The sequence below is a fragment of the Taurulus bubalis genome (genome assembly GCF_910589615.1).
Source record: "Taurulus bubalis genome assembly, chromosome: 16".
Classification (NCBI taxonomy): domain Eukaryota; kingdom Metazoa; phylum Chordata; class Actinopteri; order Perciformes; family Cottidae; genus Taurulus; species Taurulus bubalis.
The window spans coordinates 5,668,617-5,686,105 of NC_136604.1; the positions used below are offsets into that span (position 1 = coordinate 5,668,617).

Sequence of the window (17,489 nt, forward strand, 5' to 3'; positions counted from 1 at the left end):
AACCTGCATTTACGAAAGGAAAGGAGATAATGGCGACCCACAATTCCTTGCGGTGGCAACAATTAAAGTGACCTATCGAGAACAAACGATCATGACCGACAAACGCAGATCATGTAAATAATCATTAGCATTATTTGGAAATACTTTCAATAATCTGTTAAACCAGCTGGCAAACTTCATAGTTCATACGTTACATTGCTGAAAACTGCTGTAAAGTGATCAAACTGCTGTAAAGTGATCAAACTACTGTAAAGTGATCAAACTGCTGTAAAGTGATCAAACTACTGTAAAGTGATCAAACTGCTGTAAAGTGATCAAACTGCTGTAAAGTGATCAAACTGCTGTAAAGTGATCAAACTGCTGTAAAGTGATCAAACTACTGTAAAGTGATCAAACTGCTGTAAAGTGATCAAACTACTGTAAAGTGATCAAACTACTGTAAAGTGATCAAACTGCTGTAAAGTGATCAAACTGCTGTAAAGTGATCAAACTGCTGTAAAGTGATCAAACTGCTGTATTGTATATTCTCTCTCTGGTGTTGAACTGCAGCTTCAGTCATTCTTTTATTTGACTTCAGTTACAGAAACTTTAATGAAAGAGTTAAACTGGACGAGCTCTTCAGTCTGAGTCATGTTTCTGATTATCATCTTTTGAATCAACTATTTTGTCACATTACAATAAAATACATCAAGTCAACACGAGTTTAGTGGTGTTTCCTTAACTGTTGTCTGCATATTCTTATGATCAGATTATAATCTGCATATAAACCGCAACAACATGAAGGGATATGACACACATATATGACACACATTGTTAGTGTGATAACGTATTTAATTCAGCATACTATACTGAACAGAGACAGTTTAGTAGCTTTGTACTCTCTGTGAAAAATACCTTGTTCCACTTTCATATTCCTTCTTTCATTTCTATTCCAACCTCGTTAATGAAGTAATACTATGAACCGGGTTGTTTGAATCGTCTGCATGACGCAACACTGTAAGAAGACGGACGAAGTATTTAAGATGCGCTTTATTGTAGTCAGAACATTGTAGTTGCACCGCTGCAGACCGACGTCACTAACATGCGCCTGCCGGCGCGTCATAACTACGTTGTTAGTGAAAGTGGAATCATATTTGCTAAACTCCGCGGTTGTCTTTTCCTAACTCCTCATGAATTCTCCTTCCCATCTTTCCTTGACCCCGTGGCGTTTTCCACAGAGGTCGAGGAAAAGTGGTTAGGGTTAGACGTTAGGAGGTCATTTTTTGACTATTTGACTGCAGCCCAAGGCTCGATGCAACTTTGACAATGTTACCAAAAAAGTGTTTGGTTTTTCGGCCTACTGCAGGGCTGATGCGGTAAAGTGGAAACAGGTGAGCAGGTGATTGAGAGAGTCAGGTGACTGGGACAGGGAGGGCATCTGGTGGATGGATGGAGAATGGCAATGCAGAGGGCTGGAGTTATTATATTATGGAAGTAGGTGTGCACATTTTTCTATTTCACTAAGTTAAAGATGAATTATTGTAATATTAGATTTATTCAGTGGCGGGCCGTGCATTTCCTACCTAGGCCTGCTGTCTGCTATTGCATACATAAACACGCGCATGACGGGATGTTGTTCGGCGCCCTGACGGCCTGCTACTGTATTTATTATAAATCAAACACTGTTAACTTTATCTTTGTAAGCGTGGTTTTTGGTGTAACATATTGGTTTACAACAGTCAGATAGGCCGAACCAATACAAACATTAGAAAGAGCAACAACCACTCTTTACTAAAAGTAACTTGAACTAATATTCAAGTCAAACCATGTCAATGACCTTTGCTATAACTAACTGGTTCCAAATAAATTTGACATAGATCATTTAATAAGAGCGAATCAGACCAAAACTTAGTTAGCATCGTGGGCTATTTTTGTAATATGCCCAAGAATCTATGCGCTGGTAAACTAGCTCTTTCTACTAGCAACATTACAAACACCAATTACTTATAATTTTATAAGTTTGCTAGTTTGCTAGCCGGCTGATTGCCTTATAAGTAGATCCCTGTGCAGTCAGCAAAAATAGTTAATCCAGGGGTTACATTTGTCAAATTTGGAAAGCTTTAGGAGGCTTGTGCTACTTGTGTTTCTTGTATCACTACAAGAGGCTGTAAATACCAGTGGCGGGCCCTCTGGGCCTGCTAAACCTTCTCTGCTGAACAGAATCATGGGGGTGCGCCGCGCTACGATCAGCTGTTAACCCACGGCCTGCCACCAGTAAATACAAAGTTAGCATGCCCTGTAATTGTAATTTTATTTTTTGGGAAATTGAGGACTATACTGCACAGCTACATGATACGTTGCAGTGACTCATAAATATAATAATATAATAAAATAACAAAGAAACACGGCAATAACAACCCAAGAGCTTTGTCCTTTCAAATCCACAAGCATGCTGATTAAATTCCATCACAGCTATTCATAGCCCTCCCTCAGTCCTCTCAGCATTATAAACATATCACATTAGACACCTGGCTCTGCTGGGGTTTGTGTTTGTTAGCCTTGGGAAAAAAAGCCGGCGGTCAAAGTCTATCAAGCCAGGGGAGGAAAGGACATCACACGGGTGGAAAAGCCACAAAATGTCAAATCAGATAAGAGACATTTGTCTCGGTCTGAATTGTGTTTTGCTCAGTCATGGAGTCTTGGGTAAAAAAAACTGTTTTCGGAGAGGCCTGCCCGACCATCACGTACTGGAAGCTTTTTGGGGGAAGGGATTATACCACCGATTGAAAACAGCCAATTTCATCTACGACGAAGCCCAACTTTGGCTTTGGCAGCGGTTCCTGCATGAGTGCACGTAAGTGAACTGCGTGGCCCTCCGCTGTGCCAGGAGGGGCCGGCGATCTGCGTCCGGCCCTCGGTGCCACCGGACGACAAGCCACGAGCGGAGACGACGCTCCCGACCCCCGCGGGACAATGGGAACAGGGACGCAGCGATGAATAACGCCTTTCACAAACTGGGCTATGTCTGGCTGCATTTGGATGCATGCCGGATTAAATCGCTTGCAAGAACAATGACAAATGGGCTCTTTCTGAGACAATTACTTGTGTTGAAAAGTCAAACTCTTGAACTTCTCTGTTTAATGTTCTTTGCACTTAATAAGCAAACCTGTCAGAGCATGTTGACTGTAATTTATAAAGATGAACAGTGTCAGAGTTTATGGTAATCACAGGCCATGATCAGCTTGAAGAGCAGACAAAGGACTCCTGAATCCACACAGGTCAACTTTAAATGAATCAGCTCTTAACATGTCGGAGCCGATGGAGGTCGCCGTCTAGATGGATTCATCGAGCCTTTGGATAAAGAACCTGATTCACTCCGCTGAATGTGGAGTACGATGTCAAACTTTGGCCTGGGCTTTTGACGGGAGAGCATATTATGTCAGCTAATGAAGTATTTCCACATACTTTTACGCCTCTAATTCATGATTGGAAATAGGAGGGTAAAAAAAATATACAAATAAAAACCTAACAGGAGAAACATAAGAGTGACTGCGCTGATGCAGATATGTGGAGGCAGAGAAGAACGGACACCCCTGAGCGGTTAATACTGCAAAATGGTTTTTAATCCAACTGACCATTGAGTATGTACAGGAGGAACAATTTGTACATAAATAGGCAATAGTTATAAATATCAGCAGTTTGGCTGGTACAAAAATGTAGAAAAAAAAGAACACATTGTACATTATCTACAAGTGCCACTTTTTTTTTGTACAACATTGTCTCTTGTTGGATTGTCCACAGAGTCCCATTCACACACTGCACTGCACATGCGGGTACACAGTAAGTGTTCGAGAGGGGACGGGACGGGGGCAGTTGGCATTTGCACGACAGTAGACTGAGGAGGGGGCAGCTGTAGTTAGAAGCCCACGACAGACGGGATTATTGAGCAATGGCATTCAAAACAAAAAGTCTAGATGGGGATTAGTAGTTGGTGGGTGTCTCCTCCGATATTGCAGTCTCACAGCCACTTAGGACGGCGGCTGAATCGAAGAACTTGTGGCGGGGAAAAAACCCACAGTATTCGTCGTCATCGAGAGCGATCACATCACCGAAATCTACCACCCAGTGGTTTATTCGTCCACGTCAGCCGCTGGGCCACACTCCTCAGGATGGGCACTCATCCAACAACTTCAGTCCAGTTCTCTTGCAGTTTCATTGGCAGACAAAACAAAAAAACACAAACAAAAAAAAATGACAAATTTATGTAAGACGTTGCTCAGTGAGCTGCTCCTCCGAACGCGGCGTCCTCTCACCCCCATTTAAAAGGAAATATATTATGTTCACACAACAAATACACAGCGACGACAGCGCGCACACACACACACACACACACACACACACACACACACACACGAAGACTTTGGCGCCGTGACAGCAGGTCGTCAGCAGCAACTCACATTTGGTCCCTGAAATTGAGCTAAAACATTAAAAAAGGGAGTGTGAACGATGTGCAGAATGTTCAGTGGATTAAAAAGTTGAAGGGCAGGGGTGTGTGTTTCAGATGACTTTTCCTCACACTTTCATTTTGGTGGGGGGGATTTAGGATACAGGACATATCAAAACACGTTCATCCTTTTCAAAAATCCACAAACGCCTCTCACTTCATTTCTGTGCAATATCGCCCTCTCGTGTGCTGAGCCGGTACTGACGGTGAGCTGCGCCCAATACATGACTCACATGAACATTATTACCTGTGGAATAAACACACAGCGCTCAACGACACAAACGCCTTTTTTCTCTTCTTGCCAAATTCATGTCAACTTTGCAAGTCCAGCCGACGTGCAGACGCTTCTGAAAGTGAATGAAATTAATAAAACCCGTGGCTGTGACATCGATGACACGGAGATGATAAAAAAAGCTAGAACGTGAGCGGTGCTTTGGCATCGCAGCCCGACTCCTCTCACCTTGCTGCACACGAGGGGAAACTGTTTGGGAGTTTTGGGAGGAACATTCAACTTAAATAAAAGCCAGTGCATCTTTCTGTCTTTCTTTCTTAACCACTTTGAGCACATTCTTTTTCTTGTGTCTATGAACTGGTTTTCTGTGTGCATCACTGGATTGAGTCACACCGGGAGCGGTGTCAGCGCACGCTGTGCTAAAAACAAGGCATAATTCATTTCAGTGCAATATGCAAAGTCAAACTTAAGGAACATGGGTTAATAATAAACAACGCAGAGAAAAGAGGAAGCCATCGAATAAAATGGCCACCTTGAGCAGCAGAATCCGTCCGACCTTCACGGGGAGGGATGGCTCTTCATAATGTCCAACGTTATCGGCTCCAGACGCAGAACAGTTCGTCTGAAAACGGGACTCTCGATCAGCAACCCTCCCCCTTCTCATCTTTCTTAAAACCTGAATAAGAGGAAGCTGAGCTTGAATCCTGAATGAAACCTGCTCACTGCAAACACTTCTGAGGGCTCGTCCAGGCCGACTCTGTCTGCTTTAAAGGAACATTTCATCGCTTATTCTGGTTCTCGCTGAGAGCCAGAAGAGACTGGGGGTGGGGCCTTAAAGCAGAGAGGTCGGTCCGCCTCTCAATCATGTCCAGCTGAAAAAAATATATAAAAATGAAGCTGGACGCAGCAGCCAGTTAGCTTAGCTTAGCACACAGACTTGAAACAAGCGGCCTGGGTCTGCCTACCAGGAAATGTTGGGCGTTAAATCAGTCGGTGCCAAATGCTGGTACCTGAGAGCGCAATCTGAGAGAGAGTGTGAGCAGCTATGTGCTCAACTATCCTTTGAGAAGTTTGGACTAAAAACGCACAGCTGATTTACAGGGGGTGGTGTGGCGGACTATTTCTTGGCTTGGAACAGCTGCGTGGGAAGATTTCCGTTGCCATTGGAGAGAGCCAGGCTAGCTGTTTCCCTCTGTTTCCGGTCCCTATGCTAAACTAAGCTAACTCTCTAGCTTCATGTTTGCCGTACAGAACATATGAATCTAACTCTCAGCCAGAAAGCGAGCAAGGCTATTTCACCGATGTGTCGAAATAGTCCTTTAACTCCAATCTGGTTTTCTCGTTGGCACACAGGTAGACACGAAGAGCCGGTGCTGGTTTTCTTCCTCTCCTCCACGTCTACTGGTTTCCCACCACATTAGGGGTAGGGCGTCTCAAACATTTACAAAGTGTTAAACTGAAAGCTGCGTCTCGGATGTCGCAGTTTTACTTTTTTTTTTTAAATAAAAAACCTTTCAGGAGAAGGAATGAACGTCGTAAAAACCTCGAGATGAGGCTGAAAAATGACGTTCTTCGCTGGTGATCAAGCGTCGGGTTGTCCCTCCCTGATCACCACTCATTGCTCCACTTTTGTTCGAAGGAGATCGCCAGATCATCGTTACAGGTCGCCACTGTTTTGTTTTTTTCTTTTTAAAAAGAGGTGTGTGTGCCCCCGTCCCCCCCAACCCAAAGGTGAGTGTCCAAGAGTCAGTGGCCATAAAAAGGCATCTGGATGTCCCAGAGAAGGCTGTTGGCACGAAGAAGTGATGCAACTCTGGAAACACCTGAAAAAAAAAACCCATGGCTTTCAAGTCCAGGAGAAGGAAAAAGGTCCAGAGCATTTCCTGCCTCCTCTTCCGTCAGCGAACCACCGGTTAAAAAGTCTCTTGATTGGCCTTGATTTGGCTCGCTCTCGCTCTGGCCGCAGCCTCTGAGCCTCAGCGTCTGTGCCGCAGCTCGTCCAGGAGGTGGTTTCCCGCCTCACAGAGTGGCGAGGACGCGCGAGAAGGATATGATGACGGAGAGGGAGGTCTGGCCCACGCCCAACACCAGGGCCTCCAGCGGCGCCATGTCCTTCCCCGCCACGCGGTACACCCCCGCCACCGCCGCGCCTGAGGGAGGAAAAGAAGCACATGGTCGGAAGCAAACAGGTCGCTGTCGCCACTGCAGGTTGTCCAACGGGGACAAACACATCTGCCCTCGTCGAGGAGATGAACCTCTGATTGCCAGGACCGAAACAGAGTTTCGTTCCAAAACTAAACAAAGCTGGGAGATAATGTTGAATTTAAAGGCCTCGCAATCCGCTTAATACTGTGAGCAATGGGGCCGAACACAAACACACAGTTTGGGTTATTTCTGTCAGTGTTGTCTGGGCTCTTTTTTCTTCTTCCTGAACTAGTGGCCTCGTTGGGAAAAGGTGATGTCACATATTGCTATCTACCTGTCAGGATTTAGGAATATTTAACGCAAACCTTGTCCAAAAGTCTTATTCTTTGTCTTTATTTCATCAATGACTTCCAAATAAATGTAAGATTTCTTTGTATTTATACATTAAATTCACTCTCTTTTCTCCTCCAGTGAAGTGTTAAGTATTTAGAATGAACTCTGACATATTCACACATTTATCCAATTATATGCAACTAGCTAAAAAACATCATCAGCATGACTTCAGGGGCGTTTAATGTAGCTTGAATAGAGAAGGACCGGTTGTAATGTAGTTGGTCTCATCTCATCAACACAACAGAGCTAACGAAGATAATAAAATACATTTAAAGCCTCGACCGTTCGATTGCCGCAAAATTGTGTCACAACTCAGTGGAATCTAAACACAGACATGACATGACACTGCGTAACCTTTCCTGTCCGTCATGCTCGGCTCCGCCCCGCTTTGACGGCGTTCACATGGAGACTGAGGGGTGTGTGCTCACCGTCAGCAGTCTGCTCTCCCTGATTGCTACACGTTAATAATACAAGCGCCCTTCTATTTTTGGGTGTGGGGGGCATCTTGCATCTGTGACGGAGAGAGTGATTCATTCAGCTGTGCTCAGATAGGTTCGGGTCTACTTTCACACTCTGTGATCACACTACAGTGAGTGAAAGGTAATAAAAGACGAGGCTGAAGTAACATCTGGGTCATCTGCTGACAGACAGGCACCGTGGAGCGTGTTCAGATAAACAAATACAAACAAAAAGGGGAGCAGAAAGCAGGCAGCCAGAGGATGCGGGGCAAAAAACTATATTATTAAATTTATTTATCTGTTATTTAAGTTTCGTGCCAATCTATATTATACTTTTGGGACTTTCATTGGTAGAGAAACATATTCTTATTATTTTCTTTGAAGCTACTCGTTTATGAGGCCACATATGCTGCAATAATCTTGGATTTTGATTATTATAATGTTATAACACTATTGTGTTAGCAACCAAACTCTGGCATAAAGCGTCCGATCATCATTTGTTTACTTATTCTTTTTACACACACATTTTAGACAAGTTATTTTTATCATTTAACTTTGACTTCTTTTGTGAAATGCTCAGTCAATACAGCACACACGCACTTTTGCTTCACTGAACTACATTTACCATCAACACTGATCGAACGGCAACGTAAAAGAGATGGGGGGTGGGGGGGCATATTTAGGGAAGAGCGGCCCAATTCGTTGCAGCAGAAGCACGAATATTCTGACTCATACCCTTAGTTTGGTTCGAGGGCCAATTACGGCTGAATCGTACAATTCCCACGATGCATTTCGATGTCATCTTGTTGTCAGACTTTCACACTGAGTGGTGCTCGCTGTGACCAGCAAAGTGAAAAGCTGGAGTGCCCCTTCAAGGCCCTTGTCATTTCAGTTTATATCACGATTGAGTGATGCATTAAGTATTAACAGGATTTCATGACATTTCTGCAAACTCATCCGCTGGAGGCGGGTCTGGTTTGCCCAATTTGTAATTCAGCCATTGCAGGTGTCATGGCGGCACTAGCTTCAAAACATTTACCAGCCCTTAAATTATCACCACATTATCTAAAGCGAAGTATTGAAGCAACGAGGTGTTTGCTACATTGAGAAAAGAGGAAGGGAAACAAGAAACCAGGGGCCCGATATTTCCCCGTCACCTCCCGTGTGCGTCCAGGCTGACCGGACACTGAACACCGATGAGATCACGAAAAAAAGAAGAAGAAAAAAAGACTTTGGTAGCACTTTATAATAAGTACACACTATTTAGCATTAGTAAAGCATGAATAAACACTGAATTCATCTTTATAAAGCATTATTCCCACATGAACACTCATGATCTTATTAATCATCTATAAGTCCTTAATACTTCATTTACAAATGGGGAATCCATCATTTATAAAGTATGAAAACCCAAGCTTATTAATCAAGAATGAAACATTTATAACTGTGTTTATGAATTGCATACTAATGAGTTACACATTAGTGTTCATGTTGGAACAATGCTTTAAAAATGATGAATATCCGTGTTTATTCATGCTTTACTAATGCTAAATAGTGTTCACTTATTATAAAGTGATACCAAGACTTTAAAAAAGTGTGTGGAATTAAACTGCACTTACTGGTGATGACGCTTCCGGAGACGGAGGCCAGGAAACCCGCGCTGAGCAGCACCACGGTGATGAGGCGGCCCCTCTTGTGGCGCTGCAGCATGACCAACATGAGCAGCCCCACCGCCCCGTGGAGGAAGAGCGAGGAGAAGAGACACCACAGGAACACCCAGTACCACATCTCTAAACGGGGACACAACACATCAGGTACATGTGAAACAGACTAAACTCTTTTCACACAATGCTGAAATGATTCGTCAGACAACAGTGGTGGAATGCCACTGAGTTCATGACTCGTCTACTATACTTAAAAGGCGAAATTCAGAGCGTCTCTATTGCTTCCACACGGCTCTCAACATGGCGACGGCTGAGCCGGCAGCTCTCAGTTAGCGATGCTAACAGCGCTATGAGAAACAATAAACGGCAAAGGTGCCGACATTACTCCACTCCACTCTTATCTTTACATAGCAAGTAGTTGTTTAATGCTCTATAGAAATGCTCTCAATGTAGAATAGATAACCTTTAAGTACGATGTTGAAGTTTTATGCTACTTTGTAATCTTCCTACAATAGATTTGAAAGTATATTTTAACTCCTCCAGCTGTAAAGATCAGTCAATGAATCGATCAAAAGAATAGCAACTATTTTGATAATTGCTTAATTGTTGAAGTCCCTTTTTTTAAATGCAAAAATGCCAAACATTTGCAGATGGAAGGGAGCGTCTAATGAAAGATGATGAGCATTTGTTTTACGGGAAATGTAGGTTCTCGCTCTTGCAGAGCTCGGCCCACACTAGGGACTGGCAGTCAGGATATCTTGACCACTCTTCATCTAATCTGTCTCTCACGAGTCCCTCAACTTCAGACGATAAGTGCAGTGCTGCATGACTGCGCTGCTCCTTTAAGTAAAGATGGTGTGAAAATGAGTGATCCCTGCAGATTTCCATTACAGTGAAGAATGGGATACACATATTCCTCCCTGGATGAGGAAAGATACAAAATAAATGTCATTGTCATGCTAATTCAGAGATGTAATCGCTCAGAAAGAATCCTGCAACATGGACCACATGAGATTCCCTGAAGTTTTTTTTTTTTTCAGATTCACACATAACAGGGCGTGTTGCAGCTAGAGATCAGGACGCACGGATGCTGGTGGAGCTGCACAAGCCTGTGAGGGAGGATTTCAATCTGCAGCCGCCACAATCACAGGAGGCGGCCAACCTTGGTGATGGACCAGAGGTCGCGATGCATAACACCAGCTGCGAGCGAGCTGCTCTGCGTTTATCAGTAAATCCGCTCAGAAACAACAGCTTGTATAGTTGCGTTTCGTCAACTGCAGCTGAGCAACATTTACAAAACTAACAGATGCCGAATTTGTTCAACGTGATCATGTGATTATGGGATCATGCACCAAACACGAGCGCTATCAACAGATTTCATGAGAAAAGGTCGCATCTTCACCGGCGAGGGGCCTCGCTTTGAACCCCTGGCAAGATTATTCTAGAATAAAAGCGGTGTGGGACTAGAGGACGAAGAAGGACCAGAGAGCCTTTTTAGTTTGGATGATGGGTGACATCAACAGGAAAACGGGACATTGGTAAACATCTGATTCTATTACTTCAGTATTTCTCCAGCCCAGAGGGGAGCTTCAGCACATCCATCTAACCGAGTTGCTTCACGGTCGAGCGAGCGCCTACATCTACATATTGATCTGGCAACCGGCTACTCGAGCTGGACGGAGGGAGAGAGAGAGAGAAAAAGAGAGAAAGAGAGAGAGAGAGAGAGAGAGAGAGAGACGGCACGGTGACACAACGACTCTTTGTCCCACGCTGCTGCATCGCTGCCGTCTCTCTCCGTAACCATCGGCATCCAGCGAGCAAGAGGGGAGGATGGGGAGGACGCAGGGATGCGAGGAGTCAGAGTGATGGATTCAAGTTAATTATGCGTCCGCCGCTCCTGCGTCCAACCGGAACCCGAAATCAAGCAATTCAACTGATTTAAAAAGGAGCTGTACATTAGTTTGCTTTACAAATATGAAACAGCGAAGAACCCGGAGGCGTCCCACCCTGCTCCGTCTCCTGGTCCAGTCCCGGCTGCACAGGCCGGGGCATCTGTCGGCCCACTTAAGCCTGAAGGGATTAACACAAGGCTCAGCACAGGGGCACGTGGGGGGGCCACGTCATGTCCCGAGACCAACACCACTGGCACCACTGGCACCGACTTAAGTACACAATTTGGATGCCCATGCACTTTCATGCTTCTCTGCTTCATTTCGAATGCAAATTGGACATTTAGGGGTACTTTTTAAATGAAGTTTTCACATCAAAACAAACATGAGAAGCTCGTGCATTGTCAAACATTGAAGCAACCCCCCCCCCCCCCCCATAAGCAAAAACATCATCACATTTCAGATGTATATGAGTTGTTAGCAGTTCCCTTGATGAGAGATTCCCTCTCTAAACTTCTCAGATGGTTTCGTTTATATAACTGAGGCCCGAAGAGGACAGGTAAATATTCTCAAACAGAATTTGTTTTTATTGTCTTTCTTCCCCAATAATCATCTCACCGGCCCTCAGATTTAGCCAGTGGCTCTTTGGACTGGACCTCGTCTCTTATAGGTTGGAGGTCACTGGACAAGACTGAGCCCTGTTACTTTCATTCTTTAGGTACATTTAGCTGATAAGACTTTTACACTTCCACCACTGAATGCAGGACTCCTCGTTGTAAAGAAGTACTACGACATTACGGTACTGTTCCATGTAATGTGGCGAACTCCGTGAAGGGGCCCGCCTCCTTTATGTAGATACGAAGGGAACATCCTAAACTAAGGAACAACACAAGAGTCCTTAGCTTCAGACAAAACACCGTGGTGAATACTATTCCCTTCCTGTAATGCTACACACTGGCCCTTTAAATAAGGGATCTGAACGTATGGTGGATCACTGCTGGGCTCTGACACTGACACCCGCTGAGGACCAAATGTCAGTACAAATCTGTCTTGGACAAACCAGTAGCATTCACCTACCATATTGGCTGCTACCCTTAAAAGCAGCATTGTAAACGACTTGGTTAAAGGGATGTCTGTGGCATCACTAATGAATCCCATGCTTGACGTAATGTGATCAAGAACCAAATTAACAACGAGAAAGAGAAGGAGAGGGAGAGGGAGAAAGAAATGTTTCGGTGAAAATACACGCCTCGTTATGTACTACGGCTGACAGAAACCACTCTTGGCAGGTCATTTTTTAGTTCACACTTTAACCTTTATCCAGCCACACACACACACACACACACACACACACACACACACACACACACACACACACACACACACACACACACACACACACAACAAGACCAAAGTCAAAGTGACAGGACTGCAGGAGCTGTGCAGCGGTGTTGAGTTCCACCAGGAGGAAGGACGGGTGATGGATCTGTCCCGGTGGGGCGCGACAGAGACAGGTGGGACGTGATGAGGCGGGACGTGATGAAGAGGGGTTTTAACCGTCTTCACCTCTTCGTCCTGAGCCTTTTATTAATGTTTATTTAGCCATATCCATTACGGTGTTTTGTTTGTTTAACTTTTTTTAATATCTTCTCTGTACTTTTTTTTGTTGCTGAATTTTATTTTATTTTTCCCTACGAAAAGCCCTTGCTTTGTGCTAATAAATTATAAATAAGGTGTATTAGTATTATCATCATCATCATCATCATAACTACAAACTATTCTGAATGATAAACCAAATGTATTTACGTGACATGGCATTGAGAATCTCGTGCAGTCCTTAACTGTACTCTCATCTCACAACAAGCTGTGAACTCGGTTTGCCTCAATGAAAAGAAAACTTATTTTTCTTGGGATTTACAGTAATATTTGTATTAAAGGAAGTTTCAATAATTGACCTGCACTGTGTCAGAGAGGAGGTAAACACCGTCAGCCATTGTTTTTGCTGCTGACTGCCAGCCGGGGTCATGTTGAGAGCCAGGGATAGGCCGTGAATTTAGCTATTTAGCACCTTCAAGGCCCGGAAACATGAAACCAAAACTCGGCACATGCAGATCGAGTAATCATAATACCAACTCTTTAAAAATGAGGTACAGATAAGTCTTGTTTCTCCACAGAATACTGCAGATCGTGACCCAAACTAAGTTCCTTTTTTGGTTTGCAGAAGTGAAACTGCAGCCAGCACACGAATCATGAACAGGAAATTCATTTGTTTAAGCGTCTCCCCCCTGGGGCCCGTAAAGACAGGGGCCAAGGGGTTGGCGTTTATCAAAAGTTAAAATAAATTGAGTGGCAATTTTCCTGGAACCCTGCTCACTAAAGTCCGGGCTCCTGGCGGCCTCTTTTCTGCAAAAAACTTCTACATGGGCCTCGCAGCTTCCGGCTGAGTCAACATCAACTACCTTATTTTTTCTGTCTTTTTATTCTCTCTCTCTCTCTCTCTCTCTCTTCGTTTGATGCGTTTCTCAACACAGGATGTCAGCTGTGTTTTGTAAGCCGGGACTGTGCCAACTCGGCTGTGACCGCGTGCTCGCCTCTCATGATATATCTTCATGAAATTGTGTGTGTGTGTGTGTGTGTGTGTGTGTGTGTGTGTGTGTGTGTGTGTGTGTGTGCCCTGTTGGTCCGCCGTACATGGTCCCTTTTACACCCATGCATGCATTGAGCAGGAAGAAAACACTAATGTTGTTCTTGCCACAGGAAGTTCGGCCCGCCTGCAGAGGAAGAGATACAATGCCCACACACCTCTTTTCCTGCTTGTTCCATACTTTTGTTATTATTATTATTATTATTATTATTATTATTTCATGTGGACTGTATTTTGACCCCTAGATCGTCTCCTTTGAGGCTCCTCAAAAAGAAAAAGGTGTGCATCATCACCTTTTCTTGAGGTACAGGAACACTATAGGTCAATCATGTCCTTATGAAATTAAAGCATAGGTAAGAGGAAATCAGTTTGCAGGCTTTTTTTTCATTATTTGGCAAGCGTGGAGAAAGCACCCGGTATCGACCCCTTCAGCTCCCCTTCAGCAACATTCGCAGGTTATTAATATCCATGCGTGAAGGCGTCGGCCCGGCCGTTCAAGAGCACGTCGGGAAAGGAGTGGGCTTTGAACTCGACCTCATGTTCATGGAGTCTGGACCATCCCAGGACCCAGACAGACTAACCCGATGGAGCTGAGGACGCTGCCTCTAATTGCCCCTTGATTACTGGACCGCAAGACAAAGGGCGGAGGAGGAGGAAGAGGAGGAGGAGGAGGAAGAGGAGGAGGAGGTGGGCGACACTTAATTTACTACACAGTCGGGGGTGCGCAGTCAAGCAGCAGGGAGATTAATTAGCCGCATATTGTGATTACTGTCGTAACATCCACTGACTCCGCACGCATGGAAAGAGGAGTGGCATCTTTTATTTTATTTCATGGTGGCACTCCCGCCTACCTTCACGGGAACCGCTCTCCCCTTTCTCCCCACTGAAAACACCCCATATGTACATGTATTCGCCTTTTTAAAAAAAGGCACGCGCAATAATATAGTGCACTACACTACGCAACTGCACGCGGTGGTCGCGAAGACTTTGTGCTCGAGGACAGCGGGACACATGAAAGCAGGAGAATAACGGCGCCTCTCGTTCCGCATACCTGTGAAGTGCTGCAGCGTCGTGCCTTGCACCCAAAGGCTCAGCACCTGCTGCACCGACAGATTGACAGAATAATCCCTGTTCGCTGTCATGTTTCTGCCGCCGCCCGGGTTCGCCCCCCTCTTTATCGAATAGCTGTACTTGGCTTCAGACGCAGGCATGGAGGAGACCGGGGTGGCATGCGGGCTGTGAGGCGGCTCCCCCCGGCGCGGCTCGCCTCTACCGGTGCCTCTGCTTCGGCTTGACGTCCGTCTCCGCCTCGGGAAGGGAAGGGCCGCTGGCTGGTCGGTTCATCCTCGGTGGTGTCGGTGTCGGCTGCGCGGAGGCCATGACGGGGATGGCAGCGGGAGCGCAGACAGGCGGACGGACGCGCGGTCGGCTCGTCCTACATCGGCTTGCCCGGCCACATAACCCTTAAAGGGCCAGGCGCCTCTTCGCGGAGGGAGGGCTGCCGCGCACGGTGACGCGTCTCCGGCTTGCTGACGTCGACCCGTGAACGGGGAACAAAAGAGGGGACGGAGAAATGTTACGTAGCGACGTCACCTCATAAAGCCTACATTATCATTATATACTCTGTATATATATATTTATATATATCCTAACGTGATTTGTTGTTGAACAAAAAGTTCTCCATCAAATGACGTGGAGCTACCGGGGCGTTGCCCAGCACCACGGAGAGATGCAGGAGCTCTCCGTGGTGCTGATTGGCTCACCCCCAAAACGCCTGATAAAATAATAAAAAACATGATAGGATGGAAGAGAGCGAGGCACACATGAATGGTGATGCTTAGTGGAAGGTTTTGGATTAAAAAAAAACGTTTAAAATGTTTAAATTGTATGTAAGTATGATAAGCCTACATGTTGGAATAAACCCAGATATTTTAAGATAAGATAACAGAAGATAAGATAAGATAATCCTTTATTAGTCCCGCAGTGAGGAAATTGCAGGATTACAGTAGCAAGAGACACATAGTAAAATAAAGTAAAACAATTAGTGTAAATAAACAGTAAAACAGTAATAAAAGCAGGAAAGAAAGGTGGACTACAGTAGATCTCGCAGAGTGCATACCTCAAGATCACAGTGAGAACTGAATTGCCCCGTCAGCCCTATTAAGACAGAATTTGTGACCAGATGAAAGCTATATATAAATAGCGTGAAGCTTTACACTTGTCCGACATCTCTTTCTCACACAGGGCTGAGCGTCAGGAAAAAGCAAATGAAAAGTTGGCTGTGGGAAGGCAGTGAGGGAGCCTGGGTGTTATGTGGACACTGAATGTTCTGGAACACATATTTCTCTGAGGAGTGCAGTATATTAGGAAGTGTCCCAGTTCAGAGGTATGAGGGCGAGGAAACGTCTGACATTTGACACCTTGACGTCTTAAATGCAAAGGTTTGTTGAGTGGGATTTAATGGAGTGGAGCTCATGCACCCTCACATCTCGTTTTAAGTTCAGCTATTGAGGCAATTACATGTTTAGTAGTGCAGTGCATCAGTAAGCTGCAAAAAAAAGATCGTTTAAAGGAAGATACTAGGCAGTGTTTTCTCCTTAATCCCAAATTGTACTTTTCTTTTTGTAAAGGCCTATATATCAGGGGTTTATTTGCAAAAACAACAACAACAAAACAACAGTTGGCTTGATGGTTAACTGTGATGTAATGTGTGTGGGATTTGATGTAAGTGGGCTAAAACACACCAAACCCACTGGTATGATGCATTTTCAAACAATCCTGTGTAAATGCTTGCACCACTGTGAGAAAACTTAAACAATGAGCAACGGTGTTTGGTTGTTTCACCTGTATGTGTGCAGGTTAATTCACACGGGGATCAAAACCACCAGAAAGAGTTGCTGCATGCTGTTGAAATACTTTCCCATCTTTTACCCCTGAAACATTCTGTTTTAGCACACGCTTTTTCCCCAATATCCTCCTGCATCACTCTCTGCCCCGAGGGCTTGAAAGAGACTGAGTACAGGCTCAGGAAAAAGTTTGTGCGAGACGTTAAAGGAATAAATAAAAAACTTTTCTCTTTAAACTTAAAAGCATCGAGACGAGTTGTGTCGCTGTCAAGCATCTCTCCTCGTGGTCATCAGCAAAGCCTGCTGCAGTCCTTATTGTTACTAAGACTCACCAGCAGGTATTCAACAAGCAGCCGAAGCATCGCACAGCACAAAGAAGCAATGGAGTATGGAGCTTAATACTTTAATTCCTGCGTTGTATTTTTAAGTTCTGGTGTGGATTTACGGGCACTGTTCCCTCGCAACAAGAGGTAAAAAAAGATGTGCCACCTCACTCTGTGGTTCACTAAGGCAGACAAGACGGTGACGAGTCACTGAAGCCAAATGTTTGGTTTGCAAAGTAAATATCAACCTTTGTTTCCCGTCAAAGCTCAAACCTTTCAAACAGAATCAACCACCAACGCACACACTGCTGACCACCGGGAAGCTCTTTGAAAAGCTTTTCTTTTCACATGAGTCCACACTTGGGAGTTGAGACCTTTTTGTTTGATCTTGACGAGCTGACGTCAAATTATC

General features: G+C 44.8%; 1 protein-coding gene across 1 annotated transcript; it reads right to left on the reverse strand.

Moving 5' to 3' along the window:
* Positions 1 to 6,734: 6,734 nt before the first annotated feature.
* On the reverse strand, positions 6,735 to 15,119 carry tmem170b (transmembrane protein 170B; the record flags this gene model as incomplete). Its single annotated transcript, XM_079232496.1, has 3 exons — positions 6,735 to 6,865; positions 9,331 to 9,501; positions 14,960 to 15,119. 3 exons carry the CDS (start codon positions 15,117 to 15,119, stop codon positions 6,735 to 6,737), a joined length of 462 nt encoding a protein of 153 aa, XP_079088622.1.
* Between the last annotated feature and the right edge of the window lie 2,370 nt (positions 15,120 to 17,489).